This window comes from Achroia grisella, unplaced genomic scaffold (genome assembly GCF_030625045.1).
Source record: "Achroia grisella isolate CSIRO2021 unplaced genomic scaffold, CSIRO_AGI_Agris_v1 utg402, whole genome shotgun sequence".
Taxonomy (NCBI): domain Eukaryota; kingdom Metazoa; phylum Arthropoda; class Insecta; order Lepidoptera; family Pyralidae; genus Achroia; species Achroia grisella.
Window position 1 is genome coordinate 7,341,047 of NW_026712841.1, and position 16,028 is coordinate 7,357,074.

Here is a 16,028-nt window from a genome sequence, read left to right on the forward strand (position 1 = left end):
AAGCATAATGTAATGAAACTGATATATATTGTAAAAATATTAACACTTATTAATAAGTGTTAATTAGTATAATTAGAAGCTCAATGTGATTATTTTAATCACTTGCATTTCTATTGACAGCTAATTAAAAACAACTGTGAAAGAACATGTAAACGGTTTAATTTTATTTGACATCTAATAGGTCTATTTTTAACAATTTGAAGTCAGACAAATGGTCACAAGTGTAATCCCAATCCCATGGGATAGTCAAATGTCATATGCTACGGTAATATATTTTATTTATATTAATTATACATATATTAAAGTCGTTTACATTTTTCCTTACAGTTTAATATAGAGAATGGATAGATATATAATTTACATATATTTTAAATATAACAATAGTCACAAAAAATAATGAGTTGAAAAATGCGTGCACAGGAATGTAATGCGCATATTAAGACAAGTAGACTGAAATGTTTAATTTGTATTCTAAAAGTGCATTTAAATAGAGTAGAAGTGACGTAGTGCGATTCACTTATAAAGACTACCTCTATTGATATTGTAAGTATATGTAAAATAAGCGCACAAAATAGTTTCTCAAAACATCTTCCTATGTGTATATTTTAGTCAGTGACACTACCATATTGATACCAGTTGCAATGTGAGTACTTGTGTAGGCAATGAGAGTTGTATAAATTCATTTTTTATTTTTATTCTAAATAAAGTTTATAATTATATAACTATTTTTTTATTGTTCCTTTTTCGAAGCCTGAACGTTAGTTTAGTAAAATAAAATCTTATGTATATTAATTAAAATATTATGTTGGGATGACATTAGTAATATATGTAGTTAATCCGATTTTAACACAAATAATTTAATTGTAAATAAAGATATTTACCTCTTTCGACATTTCGACTAGTTTGCACTAGCCGCTGACACGAGCTAAAAATGTCAATATCGATAAGTGCCGGCCGTTTTTTCCAACTACCTTAAACCTTTACATATGACATGCCACACAGACCTTCATAACGCAATTTTATATTGTATAAGAGGTTAGAGTTACAAAGCTGTATGGTTGGCAATTTTTCAAATGAGAATTATTCCTTGTAGTAAGTTGTAAGTTATTGTTTTTTGTGGATAATTATGGAAAAGTGCGTCTCGGCTGATCGTATTATTTTTCTGTCGGACTATATAAAGAAATAGTTAAGTAGCAAGTCAATAATTAAGTAATAATGTTCAATAAAAATAGTATATAGTATAATTTTAAATCGTTTAATAATGGAAAACCCGTCATTTGTTGTCATCGTCGTCGCTGTGATCCGAACACTCTTCAGGGCGGAATGTGTCGTCGTTGTTGTAGTGTGTCTGCGGACGACGTTTGTGAGCGTGTCGGGGACCTTCAGGAGCCGTACATACCTGTCCAGAAACATTATAGAAGGGTTAGTATAGACAAGAGTGTCCAGAAACATAGAAGGGTTAGTATAGACAGACTACACATACATTTTTAAAATGTATTAATACATTCATAAAAGTCACAGTATTTAGTAGCTATAGCAAACTAATTACGAATTAAAGATGGTTCACATTATCAGTTCAAACTAATAATATAATCCAACTCAACAGCAATGTTTTCTAAAACCACATAAAGATATTCAAACTGCAGTGTGGTCATTTTAAGTAGTATATTTTAAATTTACTTTTTTTCTAACTAACCTGTCGTACTAATTTGTATTGTCCAACGCCATCAAGAAACGCCTCTTTAAAGGCCTTCCTCAAAGGTTTTCGTTTAAAAACCATACACTGTTCCTTCAACGCGTCAGCTGCGCCGTCTGGTAAATCTGTAGTTTAATTTTTAGTAGCAAATTATTTCGAATTTATAATTTATCTTCAAAAGGATTTGGAATACTTTTCTTTTTAGAGGAGGTTATATAACATGCCGTCGGAGCCGGGGTGGAATGCACATGCGAAACCCCCAGCTCTGGCATAGGCGCTTGCAGGTACATCGTGTGGTATTTAGTGGATAAAAATCCCACATATACCCCGCCATCCTTCCAGCGGGGTGAATGAAGGTCTTTTGAAGATTTTCCCACATGTTAAAAAAAATGTATGTATAACATGTTTCTATTAAATGTCTTGGAAGAAATCGAAATTATAAACAAAACCGTCTCAAATTCCGTTGCTTAGTGTAAAAGAAGTAAGCAAAGATATACTATTTATAGATATAATACCTACATACCAATTTCCCTGATGTTGAAAGTTTTCGGTCTAATGTCATAGACTCTATAATCCAACATGAGTACTACACTTATTTGTTCATCCTCTTCTTCATCACTCTTTACTAAAAATGTTATCTCAATGTGGGATCCATCTAATTTCTTGAAAAGTTCAGCCTCTACAGTCAACAACCTCTGTAAATGATATATTAACTTGAACAATGTATTAACATTCATTACTTACCAAATAAATAAATAATAAATAACCCTGGACAATTAACACAGCGCCATCAGTATGCAGTGTTTGTGATATGGGTACTAGACAACTGATATAAATAGAAAGATATTTTTTTAGAATATACTCAGAGTACTCAGACCAATACAAATAACCCTACTCATGAATAACAAATATTTGTATCGTGCGAGCAACCGAACTCGCGATCGGAGGTAAAGCGGTGTGCTAAACCGTTAGACCACCGAGGCCGTCAGTCAATTAGTGTATGTGTGACCGTGAAGTTGCACTGATTTATTTGCTTTGTATTAACCTTTTTATTTACTGAGAGAAGATTTCAGTAAATTAAATATCTTCCTATCGTATAATAATTACAGATATGATATTGTAATAAATAATATCCTATCATATAATAAGTACATGTATGACAGTCAATACATATGAATAAAATTGGAGTGTCTGTTTGTAATATTGAAATAACAGTTTTCTACTACTTGCATATGAATATGTATACGTTACATATACCAAAAAACATTTTTTATATTTTTTGTCGGTCTGTTTGTTCCGGCTAATCTCTGAAATGGCTGGACCGATTTTGACGGGACTTTTTTTGGCAGGTAACTGATGTAATTAGGAATCACCTACGCTACATTTATTTTAGAAAAAATCTTTTATTTTAGTAAAATAGAGTTAAATTCCACGCGGATGAAGTCGCGGGAACAGCAGCAGTATTATAATAATAGTATGTATGACAAAGTACTAGCTCTATAGAATATACAAGAAATCTGACCTCATTTACCCGGCCATACTATTTTATAAACAAGTTATAGCTGCTTCCCGTTCCCGCTGCTGCTGCCGCGCCGCCAGCTTTATGTACATCCTAAAATACACTATTGGGGGAAGGGGATTGTTAGTAATGTCGACTAATGACCCCATTGCTAGCAATGTACTATGTCAGACTGATCTCCACGCGGTTCCCCATGGAAACCGTCGCGATAAATACCTTCTGAATTTGTCACAATGACCTAACTAACCTGACCGTTCATCTTATCGTCCTCCACTGGTGCCCTGGCAGCGTAAACCGTTAGCACAGGCGCATGTATAATACCATTGTCATACATTAAATAAGTAAGTAGTTTTTATATTTATTTATATTCAGTTCTACTATTTGAAACAAATATAAAAAATGTTCCAACTATGTACTATGTATACATAAATGTATAATACAAACCTTAAGTGCGTCATACTGCTCGAGTCTATCATAATATGCGACAAGAGCCTTCCTGATAGCACCGAGGCAGTCAGGCATCATAATATTGTCAAAATCTTCCATCACCCCATCATAATTAAAACCGAGGGGGAGTGAAAATTTTGATACTTCATTTTTACCTGTAACAAGAGTGAAATAAAAATATTATAAATGCTAACAGAATAATTTAGAATAATAAGATTATTTTAATTTTCTATTTTTTACAACATTTGATAGTATACACGATCATACAATAGTTAGTAGGTTTACTTTATTCGTTCGTGACAATAACCACAGTTGTAAAGATGATTTGAGGTTCATAGACATGCAGATGTGCATTAAGCTTAACTTTCCGACGTGCGAGTCACGATATAGTTGAAAATCTAAGGAAGTTTTGGCATTTTACGCCCATTCTGAGAAGAAAGTTGTAGTCTATGATACATCAGACTCAATTCTTTATATACCTTCAAAGATTTTTTCGGATCGGATTGGTTGGTAAATTACAGGAAAGAAAATTAATATAGATATTTTCATTAGACAATATTTAATAAGGAAGATGGGAAAAGGTGTTTTTATAAGTACTGGGTGTTTTATATTGTGTATGTGTTAATTTATAATTGGTATATATAATTAACTAAATAAATTAACAAAATTACTAAATTAATTACCAGAGTTTGTTTCAATCCTCAAACCATGTTTTATTTCATTTTCTGCATCATGTTGCATGTGGTAGACAATACTGCAATGGTCTTTAGCCGCATATGACTGCACCTCCATGCTGGATAACATTGACATCAGTTCTAGATCTCTTTTTAGGCTTGTCACCGAGTTAGTGAGAATTATTTTCTGTACAAATAAAACAGAACATATACTTAACATTAAAAAGTAGTTCTGACAAATTTCAAATCTGAAAGTACATATTCCAAAAGTATTACTTAGACATATAGTAATAATCTTTACATAATATAAAATAAAGTTGCTTCTGCTATCTGTTCACTTAGATCTTTTAAACTATGCAATGGATTTTAATGTAGCTTTCAATAATAGATGGTGATTCAAGAGGAATATATGTGGCTAATACATGTACACTCATGAAAAGTCGGGATGGGTGTATAATATATATATTTACTTTTTTAAATACTTACTACTTAAAAAATCCTTTCTTAATGACAATTATAACTTTCATGTAGATTGCTTTACAAAAAGTTATGCTGAATGAAAGATACATAACATCAAAATATTGGTAATTAATAAATAACCAGGATTATGGTTATTTATTATTTTTTTTATGGAAGAGAATGCAATAGTGCTCACGCCTACACTAACGGTACACATTGGCAGGCAGAGGTGGAGCATGAGGTCAGGTCAGTTACCTCATAGTGGTAAATTTACCATGAATTTATCACTATGGTTTCCAGGAGCAACCACATGGAGGTCAACCTGACATGGTACACTGCTAGCAATGGGTTTATTAATCCACATTATTGACCCTTCACCTTAATTATTTATTATTATCTCTATAATAATTCCTTTAATTAATTTAACACTATATACCTGAGGTCTGACAAATGGCTCTGATTTGCTCTCTGTTGGTGATAATGCTTTACATCTATAGCTGTTTCTTTGTAGCTGGAATAGTTCATCCTGTTTCTCTTTGAGCTTCTGTTCCAATTTTGAAACTTCTTCTCTATCCTCTTCACAGTCATCAGCCTGCTTTGGTACCGATACTAATGGTAAAAATCAAGTAGATTACTAGTTAATCTATATCTCAAATGTTGTTACTATTTTTTTTATTTTGAAATAGCGAAGAAGCTGTGGGCCCACGTGATGGTAAGCCGTGACTATCTTGTGTATTATGTATCTATATACGAAATGGTTAATAATAAATAATGTAGTCAAAATAAGCCTGTACAGAGACACGGTAAAGATAACGGCAAAAAAATAATAAAAAAATGTAATGAATCTAATAAACAATGATACTTTAAGAATTGTACTTTACATACGTACATCCTTTCCGGAATATTTTCGTAATTTTCTGTTGTTTTTTTATAGTTTTCTTGATAACCATGTTGATTTAACGTATTTATAAATTGCGCGAATTGTACCAATCTTCTGTTTATAGTTTTGTTTTTCTAGTTGTAAACAAAAACACTGAGCAAATGTTTATTAACATGTAATTCTAATTTCTACAAGGAACATAATACTTTAAAAAACAAGTGATAAAATATTTGTAGACACAACTTTTGAACAAAAACGGTTGTTCTAGTCGTAAACATTTTCAAATTGACGGACAGTTTCAACATTAAACAGTGAAGTCAATCACGATTGACATTAAGACATCAGCTACGGGCTTTAAATACGTACTCTGTGCAGTGATTGACATATAGAGAATACAGTAGTAGAATATTTTATCCAGGATAGGCAAAGGCACAGGACCATACAGCCTGGAGAGTACGTAGAGTTTACTACACTTCAGAATATTTATCGTTGTATGAAAAATAAAAAAACTTGCTTGTTGGCATTAAATAATCACAACTTATAACAAATATCTATTTGGATATAAATTTACAACCGGTGTCTACCAAGTAATTTGTAATCGTCTCGTTCTTACCACAAAAATAAATATATACTAAAGTAAAAAGGGAGCACTATGGAAAGGCATAAAACTGATAAATGTAAATTTATTTGAACAGTATTTATAATCCACAACATTACAGATAATAGAAACAATGTAACCTACCTATTAAAAAAGATACAAGGTAGAAAGATAGTAATAGTGATATGTACTATATAAAACATAGTGTACTGCAATTTACTTAATTTTATAAAATAGAATTCATAAATTTACATAACAACCCGACATGGGTACAATAAACCATCTATCAGTTAATAATTCTCGATAATAATAGTCTCTTAACATAATAAGATCATAATGAAGTCAATCCCTATGAAGATTTTAGCAAGTCTCTGACATAACTTCTTACAAATACAAGAAAACACATTAATCTTAAAACTTTGAATAAAACTAACATGGCAAATAAACTACCTGATTGTAAGCGGTAACCGTCGCTTGTTATACATTAAAAGGACTACAGATATCACATTATCATGTGCCGCCTATGACACCACTAATGCGTTGTCACTTCGGAGGATTAAGTCACGCCTTTTTCCTGTAATTTCCATCCCTCCAACCGGGCCACAGCTTACAAAGCAAGCTGCTTGACGGCTGACATACTCTACCTCGGTAAAAACTTAAAATAATAAAACTACAATTAGTTTTATACTACTCAATTCGAATTTCCGAATGGTATCACTTCATATTGCTCGCTGAAGTCCGATACCGTGACGCCAATGGCCTTTAATTGCTCTTCATTCAATCTTCCTTCATTGTACTTTACACGTAATCTGATAACAAAAGAATATAAATATTATTTAGTCATTAATATAATATAAATAACATAGTATAAATCACACAGCATCATTCGAAGCTAAGAAGAGCATTTATATGGGTACTAGACAGCTTATATATTTTTTGTAAATATATACATAAAAAACACAAATCGTATGAAGAATCGAGCCAGCGACCACTGGAAGTTAGACGGCGTCTAACCGCTAGACGACCGCGGATATGAATACAAGAAATAAATGTATATTTACTTCATTTATAATTTAAAAGCATGAATAAAATAAAGACATAGACGAGACTTTAAATATATAATTTTAGAACTGTAAATGTCTAATGTATTTTAATAATATTCTCAAATAAATAGTTTTATAGCTATATTTTCTGCACCACCATTTTGAACAAAAATAATAAAAATGCGTTAAAAATTTATGAACAAAACCAACGAATTCATCGTTATGGTTCACTAACCTCTCTTCATTATGTTTTGTGGACCATAGTTCAGGCATATACTTTGGCTGCATGGACCTCAAAAAGTGCTTCCTCCACATTTCTTCTAGTGCTAGCAAACCACCCTCCCCCTCCAGAAAGAATTCGACCACTTTTAAACCATGCGATTCATAGTCTTGATTCTCAAATCTGCGGAACAAATGTTTTAATATTACTGGAATAGCAAACAAACCTGATAATGGTAATTGGTATCTATCCTTACTAATATTACATTACCTAGTACAAAATAAAGTCGCTGCCGCTCTCTGTCCCTGTGTATGCTTAAATCTTTAAAACAACGCAACGGATTTTGAAGCGGTTTTATAAATAGATAGAGTGATTCAAGGGGAAGGTCTATATGTATAAGATATGTACACCCGGGGAAGCCGGGGCGAGTAGCTAGTGATTTATAAATGTGAAAGTAGGGATGTTTGTTACGCTTTCACGCAAAAACTACTGAACCGATTATGATGAAATTTTGTACACATGTTCTTGGAGGTATTAGAAAGAACACATACTTTTTAATTTAAAAAAATTAAAGCACTGAAAATAAATCAACTGGTAAACAATCAACTCACAGTACTTGCAGATCGGCCGCTTCCTGCAATAGTTCTGTAGTGATCTCATCGTGTTGGTAGTAATGTAGAAGCAATCGTTCAAGCTCAGTGCGCCTCCATGCGGGCAGCGTCGCGAATGGATTGAGTAGAGCGCGTGCTGCAGACCGAGCTTTCCTGGTAACACAAATCTCAGCTTTAACTGCAAAACATCGTTTTGGAATAGATACATAGATACATTTTTTTAAATAAATATGTACATATTTATTAACACCCGGACCGGTATATATCATTACAGTCATAAATACAACTGCATCGTGCAAGCAATCGAACCCTGTACCATCTGAATTAGGGTAGTGTGCTAAACCGATAGACCACAGAGACTATTGAAGTTGTCATAACTCTTATCCTGTAATTTCACTGCCTAATCTGCACCATACGATAGAAACACATTTTACCAAAGCGAAAGGAAATGTTAGTAATATGGACTAATAACCCCATTGAGAGGGGAAGGGGATTGTTAGCAATGGGAACTAGTAACTCCCATTGCTAACAATGTACCATGTTCGGTCAACCTCCACGTGGTTCCCCCTGGAAACCATCGTGATGAATTCTTGGTGAATTTGTCACGATGGGCTAACTGACCTGACCTCATGTTCATCCTATAATCCTCCACTGGTATCCCGCCAGCGTAAACCGTTAGCGCAGACAGGTGCTCCTTTCCATTATCACCCATAAAAAAAATAACCCCATTGCTAAAAATGTATGCTTCAAACAGGTCTCTCCATGTAGATCTCCATGCAGTTCCCCCTGGAAACCATCGTGGCAAACTACCATTTGTCAAGATGGGTTAACTGACTTTACTTCACGCACATTTTATCGTCCTCCACTCGTGCCCTGCCACCGTAAACCGTTGGCACAGGCGGGTGCATCCTTCCATTATCATCCACAGACACATTTTACCAAGCAAGTCACTTGGCGGCAAATATAATTGAGACTAAGGCTGATGTAGACCCACGAGTTTTCAGTGTACGTGTTTCAGCAATTTCATTGCTTAATGTTCACTCAACAACCAAAACACATTTTTTCACTCAACAAAAAACCAAGCGACCTATTTGGCGTCTGAAATATGATACCGAAGTACCCACGCAAACGACTTTTACGAAGCAGAGTGATTTTTTCAGTGTACATACTTCTGCATGGAGTCCTCTACGTATTTGCTGGAGTCCCTGTTGCAGAGTGGCGCGGCGCACAGGCTGGCGAGCTGGTCGCGCACGCGCTGGTCGGTGACGTTGCTGCGCTGGTGGCACGGCGCGCACAGCAGCAGCACGTCGTGAGACGAGTGGTCTTTCATTATGTCTGTTTTAGAAGCATAATTATCAGAGACATTGAATAGAATAGAATAAATCTTACGGCAGCAGTACGTCATGAGACTAGTGGACTTTCATTAAAAGAAATCATTATTACATTAGAAATCATAAATATTCTCAATATTAATATACATATATTATTATATATTGATAGTCAGGAAGGTATTTATAATATCAAGTTATTCATTGACTCACTAAGATACAGTAAAGAATAAGGTAAGTAAAAAAGATAATAACCCTATGACCTAGTTAGTAATATACACTAATAACCCCATTGCTAAAAATGTAGGCTTCAATCAGGTTCACCTCTATGCAGTTCCCCCTGGAACCCATCTTGATAAATGGTAGTTTCCATTTGACGCGATGGACTAACTGACAGACCTCATACTCATCTAATCATCCTCCACTGGTGCCCCGCCAGCGTAAACCGTTAGTGTCGGCGGGTGCACCACTCCATTATCATCCATAAAAAAACCTCCAGCCATTTCCCCCTGGAAATCATCGTGATAAATTTCCGGTCCATTTGCCACTTGGCCTCCACTAGGGTCCGGTCAGCCGCATGCTCTATTTCAGTGGTGCGCAACCCGTGGGATGGTAGAAAAATTATACAGGCCGCCAAATTTAAAGAACTTTATATAACAATAAAAAATATAACATGCTTATAAACCTGGTGTGATGTCAATCAACGATTTTCTAAGTATCGTACTAATAAATATTTTCGCGTAGGTAAACTAACTACTTAACTAAAAGAAAAATTCAGAAATAGTTGCATTTTAACTACGTTGATTATTAAAAAAACCTCTACTAAGGCAGTAGAGGTTTTTTTCTCAGAGGTCGCGACAATTTAAAAAAAAATGGGGTTCGCAAATGTCGTCTCGAGGGAAACCAGTACTGTGGTAAACGAATCTAATTTAGCATTCAATCAGACGATACCGACAAGTAACAAGAAATGTGAAATAAATTATCACCAATTAAAAAAACCTAAGTATAACTCTTGTAATAGTGATAATAAATGTATACACACATTAAGGTTTCTATTTTGTTAATCACTTGACCAATTTAAAAAATGATTCATTTACCGTAGGTAACTCGGGCTATGCCATGCGGTGTATATTAATGCGGTGGATTAAAACCAGTTATGTTATTTAGATTAAAATCAGATAATAAGTTCTGCCGGCGGTTTCAAGCGCGTGAAATTTATACCCTATATGTTATTCTGATGCTGCTATATTAGTGTAAAGCTTCATCAAGATCCGTTCAGTAGTTTTTGCGTAAAAGAGTAACAAACATCCATCTATATTAACAAACTTTCGCGTTTATAATATTAATAAGATTTACAACTGAGTAAAGGTACTCGTTACCAGGTCACATACCAGGGAAGTACTTCCTATACTCTCTGGGCACGACGTTCTTCCGTATGTAGGAGTTGTTGTTCCCGCACACAACGCACTTGTTCTCCTTAGTGAGCTGGTAGTAGCGGCCCACCTCGCCCACGGAGCGGCCGGCCGGCTCGAACCGGAGTCTCACTGTCAGAGGCTCCTCCGTCACTACATCCGCTAGCTGTTTCTGCACATACCTGTTTCAAGATTACAATACTTTCTTTATTAAAAGTAACAACTGCATCTATCATTTTATGATCCCGCACAACTCTGTCTGCATCACACTTACTTTATATGTGTTACTCTGATATATAAGCTATATTACTGTGAAGTTTCATCAAAATCTGTTCAGTAGTTTTTGCGTGAAAGAGTAACAAACATCCATCCATATTCACAAACTTTCACGTTTATAATATTAGTAAGAAGTCAAATTCAAAATATCTTTATTCATGTAGGTCTATTAGAAACTCTTATGATATGTTAAATCTACCGTCAGTTCGAAATGATTTCGAGATAATATAGTTCATTCATAGACAACTAAATTGAGCAGGCGTGTAAATAAACAACATCGTTATTGTTACAATAACGAGTTACGGAACAATATGTTCTATGCTCAACTATTAGAGCATAAATTCAAATTTATTAAGAAACTAGCTACTAAAGTAAGATGTCACACAGACGTACGACATTTTACACAGCCGGCTGCTGAAAAGTAGCCGGTAAACGAATGACGGTGGTTCACCGCAGCAGAACGCCTGGGCAAGGAGCGCAAGCTCAAAGCCCAAACTCAGCGGTCCATAAGGATCTGTGGAAGAACCCGACTGAACTGGACATTCTGTTGTTGTTGTTTTTCTGTTAAAGGGTGATGAAAGGCACCGATATTACAGGTTAAAGAGTATAATACTTCATTACATGGCTTGAATAACTAACCATAACGCTTTTTTATTATCACATGTGCACAGTAATTCTCCATCTGGCGCCTGTAGGAAGCAGTTGTGATACAATGGTTTGGTGCGAGTCAAATTAGAATATGTCTTGGAGACCTCTTTAATCCTTTTTGGGTTATTACTGAAACAATTAATTATTAGAGTCAACCAAATATCCGGAACAAATAAACAGAACTAAGGAGTTTATTAGTATGTAGCAGTAGAGATTATACAAGACCATTTTGCAACCAACTTCGAAATTAGAAGCATTCAATTCAACTGACTTTTATCGTTTTCAAGAATGATGATATGGCAACCTCGGTGGTCTAGGGATATAGCATATCGCCTTACTTCCGAGGGTCGCGGGTTCGATTCATCGCACGGCACAAACATTTGTATTCATGAGTATGTTTGTATCGGTCTGGTTGTTATCTATGTACAATATGTATGTATTTATGAAAATAATATCTATGTATTTGTATCAGTTATCTAGTACCCATAACACAAGCCTTAACTAGCTTAATTTGGGTCTAAATGGCGCTGTGTGAATTGTCCTGAGATTATAATTATTCTAATATATTTCTCAATTTAACAACATTATCACTATGAAAACAATTCTGATGATACTTTTTTTAAAACATATTTCATTTGTTTGAATTTAGAAGGAGAACCAGTAGTGTAATCAAGCATGTTCTAAAGCCCACTTTATTTGTATTAGAAAAGTGAAAAAATAAAGAATTTAAAAATCGGATATCTGTCATTATTTTGCAATTCTTTCATTTTACATATGGTAAAGTAGCCTAAAGGCTGCTTCTTCTAAGCAGTGACTTTAAACAAAATTGATGATATAATTTAAGAAACTTACACAGCATCTATGCCCCTGAGAGCATGTGACACTTTAAAATAAAAATCAGCAAACTTCATGCACACATCATCTAAATTATTCCAAACATCTTTAGATCCTTTGGTGCCTAACAGCATTGACCATTTGCTAGGTTTGTTTAACTTGTCAATGAGTTTTACAAATATCTTTATGGCCACATGAGCATCAGCTGCTGCGTACTTAACTTGTGCATCTGTCAGTGTATCTGCTTCCCAATTACTGCATCGGACCTATTGTAGATGAAATAATAAATTGGTTTTAAACATATTTCTTTAAATAAAAACTAACATAATATTACACTATTACTAGCAATGCAAGTTGTAGTTTATACTTTAACTGTAACTTTATACATCCTTAACCTTAATCCTTAATAATATTATAATAGTGAAAGTACAAAATTTCATGATGATTAGTTCAGTAGGTTTTGCGTGAAAGCGTAACAATCATGAACCGATCAATCAATCAAAACAAATATTTTTTTATTCAATGCGCGGGTAAAAGCTATTTCGATATAAAAGTGGTAGACACTATGTATAGAAAGTGGACTGCCATAATTTCACAAAATAATTGGAGACGAACTCGCGACCATAGGCAGTAAGGTGCTGTGCTAATTTCCTAGACCACCGAGGCTCAAATGAATCCCTATTTCCCTTGGTCAGGGAATCAGGCCTTAAAGCTTGAACCGATTGGCTAATACTTTTTTTATTGTGTTTATTATTGTCTGTTGTATTATAAAATTAAAAAGTAATAAAGTCTTAAAGTTTTCTTTAATGTTTGCCTAATATGTAGTTCATAGTTAAGACAGGACAACATCTGTTGTGTCTGCCAGTGTAGTACAAAATAGTAACAAGAGAAAATTATATAATTAATGATACAGATATATAGTATATAATTCTAGAAATAACAATAAATATATAAATGTCTACTTACCCTCCAACTTTTGTCTAAAATAATATTTAGCAAAGATTTTGACAAGGAACCTAAACCCCCAGGGTGATGTCTGCACAGCACCGCTAAATGTCTTACATCCAGAGTGGACTTAAGGTTGATATTATAATCCGCTTGCAAATACTTTGCATCATCGGATGGTGCAACTCCCACCTTGTATATATTTACATCATTTAATAACTCCTAAAAAATATAAGACATTTTGAATATCACATTATTGTACATTAATAAATATTACAAAGCTGTAAAGTTAGTGAGTTTGGGTATTTGGAGTAATCTCAGGTAATACTGATTTGATTTTGAAAACAGTTTCATTGTTGAATAGCACATTTATCAAGGAAGTTTATAGGCTATATGATATCACTATATTGTTTGTAGCCTACAAACAATAGGAGCTGAGCTGCAATGAAAACAGTTACAAAAACAAAGAAAATATTTATAAAAAATTTTTTTTTATAGATTAGAGATTCTATAAAGTTGCAATATATAATATTGTAATGTTTATTTTCTTCAAATAACAGAAACATTAATGCCAATTACCTTTAGAGAATTGGGTACAGTCTGCAACAAATTGAGTCGGAAGAGACCGCAGTAACCATCAAATGTTGATAACTGTACCAAGGCAACTGGTCTCTTTTTCCCATGTTCTGTCACCCACTCACAATCAAATCCCACAGCTCTATGGAACTTGCATCTCCTAAACATACACAATGCAGTGTTAGAAATTACAACACAAATCTTCATTAAAAAAAAATACTATATTATATATAGGTATATATAAAGTCTTCTGTAATAAATAATGTTAGTTACCATACAACTTGACAAATTTCTATGAAATTTTATATACATATTTAATAGGTCTGAGAATCGGCTACTATCTATTTTCCATACCCCTATATAAGGGTTAAGTAATTAGGGTTGTCCACCGCTTACATTTTTATTAATAGGCCAATTTTATTTAATTATTAATAATGTGCCATTAAAAAATACATACAATCCTAAATTTTCACCTTCTATAACCAACCCCTTATTTTAATAGTGATTTTAATTTATATCACAAAACAATCTTTGCAGGGTCTGCTAGTAATTTTATAAAAAAAAGCAGAACCTACACATTATTGATAATAGATGACAAATAATGTTGGGATACCTGATATAGTACAGTGAATATTATTATAGAAAGGGACTTAGAAGGAAAGAGGGGAAGATCAATACCAAGACATAAGACAGAGTTATATAAAGCAGATTAAGAAAATAGTTGGCAGTGATGTTTTATGTACATGATGTTGATGACAGCTTGCTTGGTAGGTTGAGGCTATGTTGTTGTAAGCACCTTAATTTACTGTGTGGTAACAAGTATTGACATACCAAGTGAGTGTTTGCAGGGAGTGCAGATGTGCAGCTAAATGGCAGCAAAGTACCTACACATTACATTCTACAACTATTGTGAGTCTATATAGTACAAGTTAGCACAATTGGATTTTTTTATTTTGCTCCATTGTTGTGAAAATATCATCATAACATATTTATCCAATATATCAGCAATTATCATTTATCAGTCGGTTAGAACTGTATCAAAGACATACTGGATAATTATTTGCACAGTTGGCAAAAGCTGGACCAATAAGAGAACAACTTTCAAAATAATTAAGGATTGAAAACTTTATATTCAAGTTTGTTACTAAAAACTATGAGGAAAACATATTCTATGACTAACATCCTTTAAAAAATAACGAACCACTAACCAGTTTTTAGTATCATTATATTTTCACAATATAAAACATGTATTTCATCATAATTAATAACTCATTACTAAGATACTGTTACAAAACAAATTGAAATCGAAAAGTATGGATTTATTCTATGGACTACTTTAATTATTTTTTACTGTTATAAAATTTAATACGTAGGTTTTATTTGAGAAATGATAAAATTAGATAAATAATGGAAGCGATGAAATATGTGAACATAAAACTTTTGTTTATTAGCCACAATGTGGTCTTAAATAACTAAATCTATAATTAGCTTTACCTTCGTAATTCTCCAACGACGATATTACACTCACTCTCTTTGGTCACAGTCACAATCGTTAAATAATTCAGAGCATCTATAGCATTTCTACATCGTTTATTAAATTTTGAAATTAAATAAACAAAACTCGCACTACCAACTATCAAAGTAGTAGATGTTATAAAGACCTTAAACTTTGTATCTAATTCCATATTAAATTAAGCATAGATCGCAAACAATCGCACGAAATTGTTAATTCGATTGCAATTTGCAATTAATTAAAATATAAGTTTAAGAAACGTAAAATCCTGTAAATAAACAAATTGTTTATTTTTAAGGACTTGATTGATCGGTTAGTGTCCTTGACATTGAATCGACTTCAATCGACA

The 16,028-nt window shown here is 33.5% G+C and overlaps 2 protein-coding genes across 2 annotated transcripts; both read right to left on the reverse strand.

Annotated features, from left to right (window-relative positions):
* Positions 1-1,241: 1,241 nt before the first annotated feature.
* Positions 1,242-5,919, reverse strand: LOC131844390 (uncharacterized). Its single transcript, XM_059193271.1, has 7 exons — positions 5,685-5,919; positions 5,232-5,404; positions 4,346-4,523; positions 3,660-3,817; positions 2,220-2,391; positions 1,697-1,821; positions 1,242-1,399 (listed from the first exon to the last, which is right to left on the reverse strand). The coding sequence occupies exons 1-7, from the start codon at positions 5,743-5,745 to the stop codon at positions 1,274-1,276; spliced, it is 993 nt and encodes a 330-aa protein (XP_059049254.1). The 5' UTR covers positions 5,746-5,919; the 3' UTR covers positions 1,242-1,273.
* A 988-nt stretch (positions 5,920-6,907) lies between these two features.
* LOC131844331 (exonuclease 3'-5' domain-containing protein 2) lies at positions 6,908-15,966 on the reverse strand. The gene is made up of 10 exons (XM_059193188.1): positions 15,661-15,966; positions 14,170-14,326; positions 13,612-13,812; positions 12,664-12,911; positions 11,803-11,940; positions 10,867-11,069; positions 9,317-9,482; positions 8,148-8,300; positions 7,552-7,719; positions 6,908-7,082 (listed from the first exon to the last, which is right to left on the reverse strand). Exons 1-10 carry the CDS (start codon positions 15,849-15,851, stop codon positions 6,965-6,967), a joined length of 1,743 nt encoding a protein of 580 aa, XP_059049171.1. The 5' UTR covers positions 15,852-15,966; the 3' UTR covers positions 6,908-6,964.
* Between the last annotated feature and the right edge of the window lie 62 nt (positions 15,967-16,028).

Bases quoted from the DNA above. Each gene is read 5' to 3' on its own strand.
- LOC131844331 (XM_059193188.1), bottom strand. From the start codon at position 15,851: ATGGAATTAGATACAAAGTTTAAGGTCTTTATAACATCTACTACTTTG. The intron at 11,941-12,663 runs GTAAGTTTCTTA...TAATTGTTTCAG, and splicing joins CTCAGGGGCATAGATGCTGT to TAATAACCCAAAAAGGATTA. The intron at 7,083-7,551 runs GTTAGTGAACCA...TTTTGTTATCAG, and splicing joins ACAAAACATAATGAAGAGAG to ATTACGTGTAAAGTACAATG.
- LOC131844390 (XM_059193271.1), bottom strand. From the start codon at position 5,745: ATGGTTATCAAGAAAACTATAAAAAAACAACAGAAAATTACGAAAATA. The intron at 1,822-2,219 runs GTATGTAGGTAT...ATTAAACTACAG, and splicing joins TTTCAACATCAGGGAAATTG to ATTTACCAGACGGCGCAGCT. The intron at 1,400-1,696 runs GTTAGTTAGAAA...GTTTCTGGACAG, and splicing joins AATACAAATTAGTACGACAG to GTATGTACGGCTCCTGAAGG.